At 51.4% G+C, this 11,554-nt stretch overlaps 1 protein-coding gene across 1 annotated transcript; it reads right to left on the bottom strand.

Annotated features, from left to right (window-relative positions):
• Nucleotides 1-271: 271 nt before the first annotated feature.
• PAM16 (presequence translocase associated motor 16) lies at nt 272-11,298 on the bottom strand. Its single transcript, XM_084882547.1, has 5 exons — nt 11,145-11,298; nt 2,458-2,542; nt 1,295-1,431; nt 837-902; nt 272-424 (listed from the first exon to the last, which is right to left on the bottom strand). Exons 1-5 carry the CDS (start codon nt 11,145-11,147, stop codon nt 338-340), a joined length of 378 nt encoding a protein of 125 aa, XP_084738673.1. The 5' UTR covers nt 11,148-11,298; the 3' UTR covers nt 272-337.
• Between the last annotated feature and the right edge of the window lie 256 nt (nt 11,299-11,554).

Raw genomic sequence — 11,554 nt, 5'->3', positions numbered from 1 at the left:
CTGCTCTGTGACAGAGCTTGGGTGCCCAGGGCTCTGTCCCCAGGTGAGAAGGGCAGTGGCAGATCCAAGGATGGTCACACTAGAGGAGGGACCTGGTGCTGGCACCGACAGCAGGAGTGGCTGTGTCCAGTACATAACAGTACTTGGCTAGCTCTCCACAGGCAGGCAGGGCCAGGTGGGTAGGCTGCCTGACTTCTTGCCAAACTTACCCACTCAGCCCCTCGCCCTTCTCCCACCAGCCCGTGACTGGCAGGAAGAGCAGACTGAGAAATGCAGAAAAGACATTTATTAACGAGCTATAAATTAGAGGTGGAAGGGGGTGGGAGGAGCCAAGTGGTCACGTTTGTGGCCTCTTCTCTTTCTCTCTGTCCTCCTGGGCCTGGATTCGGAGCTCCTCCTCAAGGCGCTCCTTCGCTCGGACCACCTGGGGAAGGAGGTACAAACAGCTAGGTAGGGCGGCTGCACACGATGGTCCCATTCCAGCTGTGAGCCCCGGACAGCAGGAGGCAGGTCTGGTGCCTGGGGTGGGAAAGGTGGCCTGGGGACTTCCCCGTACAAGGAGACCGCCCAGGGCATGTGGACTGTCACATGGATCTGAAGCTGCTTCTAGCAACCCACCAGCTAATGGTCCTCTTCCCTTCAAGTCATGGCTGTTGGGAGGGCCATTGTCCAGGCTGTTGCAGGGCTCAGTCTGACAGAACCTGACAGCCGAGGCAGCCAGAAGGCATGACAGTGAGGCTGGGGCACCAGGGAAAGGCCCGCACATCTTTCTCCTGCCGAGCTCTGAACTGCCTGGGACATGGCTTGCCCTCCTCCCAGCAGCAAACACCACTCACCTTTGACTGCAGGTAGAAGGAGCCGCCCACAGATTTATCATTCACCTTGAAGAGGTGTTCGTACTTCTGCAGAGGAGGGGACACGGTGAGAGGTGTGCAGTCTCTGGGTTACAGAGGCGGGGGAAGCTAGGAGATGACAAAGAAGGAAAGCAAAAGGGCTCGATCCCGCTGCCCTGCATGCCTGAAACTCCACACAGGAAGCTACCACAACTACTAAGGGCAGAAAGGCGATCAGGTACCCACGGAGGGAGGGGTTTGGCTGCTACTGCCTCCCTTGGGCCTAAAAACTAACAAGGGACACTGGCTCCCACAAGTCGGGATTCCCAGCTGGCTGTACCCAAAGTCTACCCCAGCCCTTCATGCCAGTCCTCCTTTACTTTTTCCCCACGTGGCTGGCCCGCCCTCACCCCCTCCCGCTTTCTGGTCTGCTTGTCTCAGAGTCAGCCCCGTGGCCTCACCTTCTGGATCTCCTCGGGGTTCAGCTTGGAGACATTGAGAATCTGCTGTGCCTCCTGGAGGCTGAGGCCGGAGAGGTTAGAGGCAGCTGCAGACTGGTGTCCAGCACGTCCCCGGGCATCAGCTGCTGCCCGGCTGGCTGTGTAAACATGTGGGTTAGTGCTCAACCCTCAGCAGCCCAGAGCTCACCTGGTCTTCCATGTAGGTGGCTCACCCCTGCCAAGTGACACACGGAGTCAGAAGCAGCCAGAGGGCATTTCTCCAGGAGTGGTTTCTTTTTTGGGGGGTGGTAGTATTGGAGGGGTATCGAAGTGAGGACCAATTTGCTCCACTAGGGGTCAGGGTCTAGTCACCAAACCTGGAGCCTAATCCCCAGCCTAGACCACAAAAATTACCCTGTCCCTCTTTTCTCTATTGCTCCCTCATCCGGGCACATAGAAAGCTGGGGATCTTTAGGCTAAGGGGAGCAGAGCGAAGTTATGGGGAAGGGGAGGCAGCAATAACTCTGCCCACTGGTTACCTAGGACACCAAAGCAGGCCCTCCGGTGACCACTTCCTTTTCAATGACCCTAGATTCAGAAGCCAGTACACTTTTACTTAAGGGATCTGAGAGCTCTGCAGGCCTATTGGTCCGTGTTGGACTCTGTCTTAAAAGCAGCCGGAGGGTGTAGCTTGTTCCAATAAAACTTTACCTACAAAAACAGATGGCTAGGGAGGCCAGTTTGCCAACTCCTGCCTGTATGCTCAGGTCAACCAGGTCTCTCTCTATGGGAATGCCTCACAGTCATCATTGCCCCCAACCATGGGAAATGCCCCAGGCTACCCAAGCTGCTAGAACCCCAAACCACAGAACTCCTGCATTCACAACTGGCCCAGCATGCGAGGGCTCGTTGCTATGGGGAAATATGACCTGGGCAGGAGCTCTCACCCTAGGGCACATATGTCAAACACAAGGCCCTCGGGCCAAATCCAGCCCGCCAGGCCTTTTAATGTGGCCCGCACCGCGCTGTCATCACTGCACTCCACTGTCAGTTTATGACATTGTCAGTTTATGACTGTTCAGTAAACCATTTGGTCCGCGATTTAGGCTGGATTTTAGATTTTGGCCCCTTCTCTGATTGAGTTCGACACCCCTACCCTAGGGGAAGACAGGGGTGAAGCTTACCTGCAAATTCCTGCCGCAGGGCCCGGGCAAAAGCTCTGCCCACTACCTGCGCCCCCATCACAATGATCTGGGCCAGGTACTTGGCCTGTTGGCAAAGCAGGCATCTGGTTAGCAGGCTGCAGCCCCAAAGATGGCACCCTAGAAATGGCTGCTGAGTGGCCCCCAGAAAGTTGAGGTAATAAAACACAGAACAGCCGGGACCGGTTTGGCTCAATGGATAGAGCGTCGGCTTGGGGACTAAAGGGCCCCAGGTTCGATTCCGGTCAAGGGCATGTACCTTGGTTGCGGGCATATCCCCAGTAGGGGGTGTGCAAGAGGCAGCTGATCAATGACTCTCTCATTGATGTTTCGAACTCTCTATCTCTCTCCCTTCCACTCTGTACAAAAATCAATAAAATATATTAAAAAAAATAATAATAAAATAAAATAAAACACAGAACAGCAGCCACAGGCCTTTTTCTTTCTTTCTTTTTTTTTTTTTTTTGAAATATTTTTATTTATTTTTCACAGAGAGGAGGGGAGAGGGATAGAGAGCCAGAAACATCGATGAGATACATCGACCAGCTGCCTCCTACCTACCCCCCACCAGGGATGTGCCCGCAGCCAATGTACATGCCCTTGACTGGAATCAAACCTGGGACCTTTCAGTCCGCAGACTGACGCTCTATCCACTGAGCCAAACCGGTTTCGGCCACAGGCTTTTTTCTACTGAAAAGCTACTTTGGGTGGCTTCAGGTGTTCATGAGAGAGTAGGTAAGGGGGTAAACCTGACCAAGTCCCCAGCGGCACACCACTTGGCTGCAGGGCACAGAGGCCACTGGCTTCAGGAATAATACTGTGGCCAGGAGCCAGAACTGGGCCAGTCCCAGACCGACCACTCACTCACTTTGGCATCCAGGCCAACGAGGGCACTTTCTGTGCTCCTGGGACCAGCTGGTCCAACCTCCATTCTACTGGTGACATTCTATTATAATTTCCCCAACGCTATGCAAGTGAACTCTGCAACACAGCACAGCAAAAACTGTGCCTTCCAGGAGGGAAAGGCCATGAGGCAGGCATTTAGACGAACACATCAAGGACCAAGTAACGAGGGAAGGTACAGTTTTTGTACCACTGGCTCACTGAGAGGCAACATTTAGACTACAAAGACACACGGGCCCAACCCTGGCCAAGTGCTCAGTTGGTTAGAGTGTTATTCCTATACTCCAAGGTTGTGGGTTCAATCCCTGGTCAGGGCACATACAGACAGGGGTCAACCAATAAATACATAAATAAATGGAACAACAAATCAATTTCTCACCTCTACCCCCCCCTAAACTCAAACAATCAATCAATAAAATTACATTAAAAAAAAAAAAAGATGCAGGGGCCCCTGTCCTTGGAGCTCCCACACCCACCAGGCTTTGCAGGAAACCCTCCAAGGCAGTGCCACATGGCAGTGTTCACCCTGAGACCACATGGGTCCCCAGAAGCAAGTGGGGAGCCTCATTCAGCACGTGGCCAGAGGCATGGATGGGACCCAGGAATGAGATGGGGCTATTAGAAGGCAATAGTGTTTCTCCTGGGATGGGTTTTACAGGGCAGGTAGAATACTGGGGCAAGAGGGACCAGTAGCCAAAACTGGGAGAAAGCACAAGGAACGTCCAGGTAGCAGCAGCCAGGAGCCTAGGGGGCCAGGAAGGTGGCTGAGATGGGCAAATGAGATCTTACTGTGAACAGAGGTTACAGACAGCCTGCACATGTGAAAATGACTGTGTGTGTGAGATGCACAAACTTGGGTGTGTAGAAGACACCTGGAGAATGCTCACTCAGGTCAACACTGTTCATGGGGCACATCCCAGTGGTTTCCCTGTTCTTTGTACTTTTCTGTCTTTAGATTTCCTGTCAGTCAACAAGTATCATCTAAGCAAGAGGGACAGGCACCACGCCAAACACATTGTTTATTGTGCTATTTATTTTATTATTAACAAATATTTTTATTGATTTAAGAGACAAAGGGAGAGGGAGAGAGAAACATCAATGATGAGAATCAGTTGCCTCCTGGCGATCGAGCCCGCAACCCAGCATGTGCCCTTGACTGGAATCAAACCTGGGACCTTTCAGTCCGCAGGCCAGCGCTCTATCCACTGAGCCAAACCAGCTAGGGCTATTGTGCCATTTAACCCTAACAACTCAAGACACCGAGACATAAAAATGAACAACAACACAAAAAGAACAAAACAAAAAAAGACACTAAAGCACAGTGGTATTTAGAGACCAGCCCAAGGACACACAGCTAGTACTCAGGGGAAGGTGGGCAAGGATCCCAAAGCCGGTGCTGTCAGCCACGGCATCCCTAGTTGCCGGTCTCACACAGAGTTCTGGGATCTCAGGAAGGGCGACAATGTCACCTGACAAGGAGCAAGGACCCCGCCTAGAGGCCAGAGGGTCTTGTCAGATTCCAGTGGAATCCAGACTCCAGAACTGGCTTTGTTTGGCCTCCCTTGAACCTGCCCTTCCCTAGTAATTCTGGGCCGTAGACAGGAATTAATAAATGGAAGTGGGTTTGGATTTCACGAGTGGGTGGAAATTTCATAAGCCCTGTATTTCACACCAGAAACCAAAGCACAGTGAAGACTCCTGGGACGAGGGCTCCAGCCAGCTGCCTTGCAGGTGTCATGACTAACAATGGACATGCTATTGACTGCAAAGCCTCACCTGACTCCCCAACCCCACCTAAAGCCACCCTCAGTGGGATGAGAGGCTCTGGGATGAATTGCTGGTCCTGTCTGAGTGACAGAGAGACTGACAGGCCACTAAGTGACTCCAGAGGTTTTCCTTGGCCTGGCACCTTCAACCTTCAGAACTTATCTTCCTTTGCTGCCACAGGCCTAGTACCACACCATTGTATCACCTTGTTCTCTGCTCAGGGTGGCTGTTGCTAAAAAAATGAATGTTAAGAACAATGCTATAGCCGAAACCGGTTTAGCTCAATGGATAGAGCGTCGGCTTAGGGACTGAAGGGACCCGGGTTCAATTCCGGTCAAGGGCATGTACCTTGGTTGTGGGCATATCCCCAGTTGGGGGTGTGCAAGAGGCAACTGATCGATGGCTCTCTCTCATTGATGTTTCTAACTCTCTATCTCTCTCCCTTCCTCTCTGTACAAAATCAATAAGATATATTAAAAAAAAAAAAAGAACAATGCTATAATGGGCAATTCCCCAACCATCCCCTATAGGCACCATCCCCTATAGCAGGGGTCTTCAAACTACGGCCCGCGGGCCACATGCGGCCCGCAGAGGAGTCTGATCCGGCCCGCCAGGTTTTTTGGGCAGTGAGCGCAGCCGAGGTGTTACAGTAGGAATTAGTAGTTCATATAGTCCGGCCCTCCAGCTCTCTGAGGGACCGTGATCTGGCCCCCACTTTAAAAAGTTTGAGGACCCCTGCCCTATAGGCACCATCCCCTATAGCACATGTGTCAAACACAAGGCCCGCGGGCCAAATCCAGCCCGCCAGGCCTTGCAATGTGGCCCGTACCGCGCTGTCATCACTGCACTCCGCTGTCAGTTTATGACATTGTCAGTTTATGACTGTTCAGTAAACCATTCGGCCCGCGATTTAGGCTGGATTTTAGATTTTGGCCTCTTCTCTGATTGAGTTCGACACCCCTACCCTATAGGCTTCAAACCAAAGTGGCATGGTGGCTCCATGGTTCCAGCTGCCAGAGCTCTCTGGCTGCGGGGAAGGCTGGGCTGTTCTGCAGTTTCCCAGTAGCTAAGGAAGCTGCCTGGTCAGCTGAATTAGACTACAAGGTTCCTGTGAGAGCCAACTCCCAGTGGAAGTGTGTGGTATAGTGGTTACGTATGCAAGCTTTGGGATTGCCTGTGTGCAAATCCCAGGTGTGTGCCTGAAGAGTCCTCAACCTCCCTGAGCCTCCGATTCCTCACCGACAATGGGGCTAATTTAATTACCTCAGGGTTAAATGAGTGTAAGTGCCTGATACGGAGCCTGATGACACAGTAGGTGATCAGTAAATATTGGTTTTCATTTATAAATATTGTTTAACAAAACTTAACAATGGCCAGTCACTATGGAGTAACAAAGCTTCTCCCAATAAAGCAGCTCATTTGATAGATTCTCTAATTACTCAGGGGAGAAGGCTGCAAAAAGCCAGGGACCTCAGAAGCAATGTGAAAGCAGTGAGAATGCTGCTTTGGAAAAAAAAAAAAAAAAAAGCTGAAACCGGTTTGGCTCAGTGGATAGAGCCTCGGCCTGCGGACTGAAGGGTTCCAAGTTCGACTCTGGTCAAGGGCATGTACCTTGGTTGTAGGTACATCACCAGTGGGGGGTGTGCAGGAGGCAGCTGATGGATGTTTCTCTCTCATTGATGTTTCTAACTCTCTCCATTTCCCTTCCTCTCTGTAAAAAATCAATAAAATATATTTAAAAAATAAAAAGTATATATTTGTATCAATTTCAGAGAGGAAGGGAGAGGGAGAGAGAGAAACATCAATGATGAGAGAGAATAATTGACTGGCTACCTCATGCACATCCCCAACTGGGGATTGAGCCTGCAACCCAGGAATGTGCCCTGACTGGGAATCAAACCTTGATCTTCTAGTTCATAGGTCGACACTTAACCACTGAGCCACGCCAGCCAGGCCCCAGTTTTGCTTCTTTTTAAAAATATATTTTTATTGATTTCAGAGAAGGAGAGGGAGGGAGAGATAGAAACATCAATGGTGAGAGAGAATCAAAGGGCCCCAGCTTTGCTTCTGGTTAATTGTGTGGCACTGGGCAAATTACTCAACCTACCTGAATTTTTTTAATGTTTATTTATTGATTTTAGAGATGAAGGGAGGGGTTAGAGAAAGAGATAAACATCAATTTGCTGTTCCACTTATTTACACATTCAGTGGTTGATTCTTCTATGTGTCCTGACCAGGAATTTGAACCCACAACTTCGGCATATTAGGACAATGCTCTAACTCAGTGGTCGGCAAACCGCTGCTCTTTGGCCCCTTGAGTGTGGCTTTCAAAATACCACATGCAGGCACGCACGTACAGTGCAACTGAAACTTTGTGCAGAAGTTAGTTTTTGGCCTGGGCGAGTCTATTTTGAAGTGGCGTTGGAACACTCAAGGGGCCAAAGAGCCGAATATGGCTCACGAGCTGAGCCGCGGTTGCCGACCACTGCTCAACTGAAGGAGCTATCCAACCAGGGCTGAATTTCAATTTTCTTATCTGCAAAATGGGGAGAATAATACCTTTCTCACAGGAGAGCTGTGAGACCCTCAGGAGGCAATGCACATAAGACCAAGAGGACAGACAGAGAGTGGCAGGTCCAGGGCAATTCAACAGCTGCCTTTGCTTCTGGACCAGGTCCTACTTGGTGTTGAATAATCTAGAGATCAGGGGGATAGCCAAGTCTCTCATCCATCTGTTCAAAACCCAGACACCTGCTAAGCACCAACTGTGGGTCAACTAAGCTCAGCGCTGAAGATTGATGGGGAGCAGAGTCCTGCCAGCTACAGCTACCAGAGGTGATACAGAGAGCCACTGGCTGAGGCCTCTCTCGGAAAGCCCATACAGTCCACAGACTGGCATTTGGGCCTGAAGACCCTGGGCCAGAGCAATTGGCTGACCCAGCATCCAACTTCAGGCCAAGCTGACGGTTAAGGAGCAGGGGTCAGAGCCACAGGATTCCGAGCCTGGGACCACTGTGGACAGCACACATGCTTTCTCACCTGGGTAGCATCGTGGCCTAATGCAGGACCAAAGCTCCAGTGGGGCAAAGGAGGGCAGTAGTGTGCAGGTGGGAGCGCACTCCGGAGTGTGGTTTATCCCAAATCAGTGCATCAGGAAGGGAGCTTGGCTTTCAGACAACCCCATGTGCAATGCTTCCTTCTAGGAACAGTTCCAGGCCCTCCGGCTGGGCAGAGACAGCCACCGAGATTCACCCCTTTCTTTCAAGGATGCCCTGAGACAGGAAGGGGGCTCTGTTCATACAGGGCCCCTGCAAACAGCTGTTTCACAACTTAAGTATCACAACTAAGCAGGAGGGAGGCAGACCACAACTGTCCAATTTACCATGGTGTGTGTGGGCCTGGCCGGTGGCTGGTGCAGCAGGTGCCTAATACATATTTGAACGAATGTGACATTTAACCAAGACACCATCAGCTCTGCTTTGGCCAAACTGAAGTCTCATAATCTCTAAGTCCCAGATAGAATTTCCAAATGCTTCCCACAGCCTCTGCTGAAGGAGGACTCTAGCCTCCCCTGACAATACACACAATTCTCCACCAACACCACCTGCAAATTCAGTCCACTCTCCATTTGGGTCCAGGTACAAATGACTCCTCTGGTTTCTTCCCTCACCCTCTCCACCATTCACTCCTAGATCCAGCTCCTCTCCTTCTTTACCTAAAATCTCTGCAGCTCTGAATTCACACACCATATAAGCCATTCTTCTAAAGTGGACAATTCAGTGCTTTCTAGTGTACTTAGAGCTGTGTGACCATCATCACTAGTTCCAAAACATTCCCATCACCCCCCAGAAGAACTCCGTACCCATTAACCGTGACTACCCTCTCTTCCACTCCAATACTGTCAAAATACAACATCCTTCAAGACTTAGTCACATGACCCCCAACCAAGTGAAATCTTCCCAGTCTCCTCCCATTACTACCTTCCCACAGGACCCGTTCTTTTCCTATTAATATATTATCAAGTGGTCATCATTTACAGACGGGCCTACCTTTTCCTATAGGATAGAAACTCCTCCAGAGCCACATTTTACTCAGCCCTTGAGGGTGGCTCAGAGTTACATGTGGGAGTGGGTGTGAAGGACACAGTTCAGTGAGGGCTCATCAAAGGGCTTCAACAAATGGCAATGATGCCAAAACCGGTTTGGCTCAATGGATAGAGCGTCAGCCTGCAGACTGAAGGGTCCCAGGTTCAATTCTGGTGAAAGGCATGTTACCTGGGTTGCAGGCACATCACCAGTAGGGGGTGTGCAAGAGGCAGCTGATCGATGATTCTCTCTCGTAGATGTTTCTAACTCTCTGTCCCTCTCTCTTCCTCTCTGTGAAAAATCAATAAAATATATTTAAGCTGAAGCCAGTTTGGCTCAGTGGTAGAGCATCGGTCTGCGGACTGAAAGGTCCCAGGTTCGATTCCGGTCAAGGGCATGTACGTTGGTTGCGGGCACATCCCCGGTAGAGGGTGTGCAAGAGGCAGCTGGTCGATGTTTCTCTCTCATCGATGTTTCTAGCTCTCTATCTCTCCCTTCCTCTCTGTAAAAAAATCAATAATATATATATATATATATATATATATATATATATATATATATATATTTTTTTTAATGGCAGTGACTATCACAAAGCAGAAATCATGTGATGGGAAACGTCAAGTCTTGACTATTACAAGGCAGGAAGAATGTGATGGGAAACAGCAAGTCTTAGGACGCAGAAGGAGTGGTGCCATTGCCATCTCAGACGCTTGTGGGATGAATGACCCTGGAGGAGTCAGACATGCAGAGCTTCAGGTTCCTTCTCTTGTGAAATGGGGTAGCGAGAGCACTGACTTAAGAATTATATGAACATCTACATAAAGCCTCAGCTCAGGGGCTGGCACCTGTAAGCTCTTAGGTTATCCTTACCACTTTCAGTTAAGTAGTGTTTCCTCAAACCCTGCATCAATCACTTTGAGATTGGGGGCAGAGCTCAGGACCCTGTATTTTTTAAAGTATACATTTTTCTTTTTTAATTTACTGATTTTAGAGAGCGAGGAAGAGGGAGAGATTTGTTGTTCCACCCATTCATGCATTCATTGGTATGGGGACGACGCTGTAAAGACCTGAGATGCCCGGCCAGGGCAGAACCCTGCATTTATTTTTTAAAAATAGATATTTTATTGATTTTCCACAGAGAGGAAGGGAGAGGGATAGAGAGCTAGCAACATCATGAGAGAGAAACATCGACCAGCCGTCTCCTGCACACCCCCCACCGGGGATGTGCCCGCAACCAAGGTACATGCCCTTGACCGGAATCGAACCTGGGACCTTCCAGTCCGCACGCAGGCTGATGCTCAATCCACTGAGCCAAACCGGTTTCGGCAAAATCGAACCCGGGACCTTCCAGTCCGAGCGCTGAGGCTCTATCCACTGAGCCAAACCGGTTTCGGCAGAACCCAGCAATTTTAAGGGGGTCCCAGGTGACCTGACGCACAGTGTGGCCCAGGTGTGTGGACTGGCTCTAGGTGCCAATGGTACCGCAGAAACACTGTGTTCAGAGTCGCAGGGCCTGGTTCAAGCCCCAGCCAGTTCTACCACTTTATTGTGAAAGTCTCAGAGCCGTTTCGCCAGCTTCCAAATGGGGACAATAATAGAACAGCACCAACAACTAGCTCCAGGACAGAGCAGGGGCTCGCGTGCAGGTGCAGGGCTGAGCTCCCCCTCAGGCTGCTCGCACACCACACGGGCTGGAGCACCGCGATCGCGTCCGCCGGCGCCCTGCTTTCCAGCTGTCGGCTCTCCCCGGCTCCGAGGCCGTCAGCGCCCGCATAGGTGCCCCCACGTGCGACGCCCTTGCCCCCGCTTCCCGCCGGGCACGTAAAGGGAACGGGGCGCCTGCTGCCCGGCCGGAACTCGCCGCCCTCGCCCCGAAACGCCTCCCCGCCCCGCAGCCCCGGACTCAGGCCTCACCATGGCAGCCGCTCTGCCTCGGGGACGCGGGCTCCGTCTTCCAGGCCTCGCGGCCCCGGCTCAAGGGCGGCCGGCAGGTCAAAGGTCGAAGAGAGCTACCGAGAGCGCGTGCGCGATGCCACGCTGGGCATGCGCGTAGCCACGATCCAGAGGGGCGGAGTCAGTGGTTGCGCAAGAGACCTGGGCGAAGTTGGGGGCGGGGCCTGCCTCCGCTGGGCTCCCGCGCCGGCCCGGAGGTGATCTGGCGCAGGTGATGGGCGGCCCCACAACCCTCTGGGGCCTGGAGCTTAACCTGGGGCGCTAGGAGTCACCGAATACAGGGATTAGAAGTTGGCCAATTTCTTCCCTTGATTTTGCCAAAATATTGGTACTAAAAGAGAAGTAATACATACACAACACCACTCGAATAT

The sequence above is a fragment of the Pipistrellus hanaki genome (assembly GCF_964339955.1).
Source record: "Pipistrellus hanaki genome assembly, chromosome: 4".
Classification (NCBI taxonomy): domain Eukaryota; kingdom Metazoa; phylum Chordata; class Mammalia; order Chiroptera; family Vespertilionidae; genus Pipistrellus; species Pipistrellus hanaki.
This window is presented reverse-complemented; position numbering and strand designations above follow the sequence as displayed.

Excerpts from the sequence above, each read along its gene's own strand:
- PAM16 (XM_084882547.1), bottom strand. Across the intron at positions 1,432-2,457 it reads CCTGCGGCAGGAATTTGCAG|CCAGCCGGGCAGCAGCTGAT; the intron begins GTAAGCTTCACC and ends ATGTTTACACAG. Across the intron at positions 425-836 it reads CCTTCTACCTGCAGTCAAAG|GTGGTCCGAGCGAAGGAGCG; the intron begins GTGAGTGGTGTT and ends CTCCTTCCCCAG.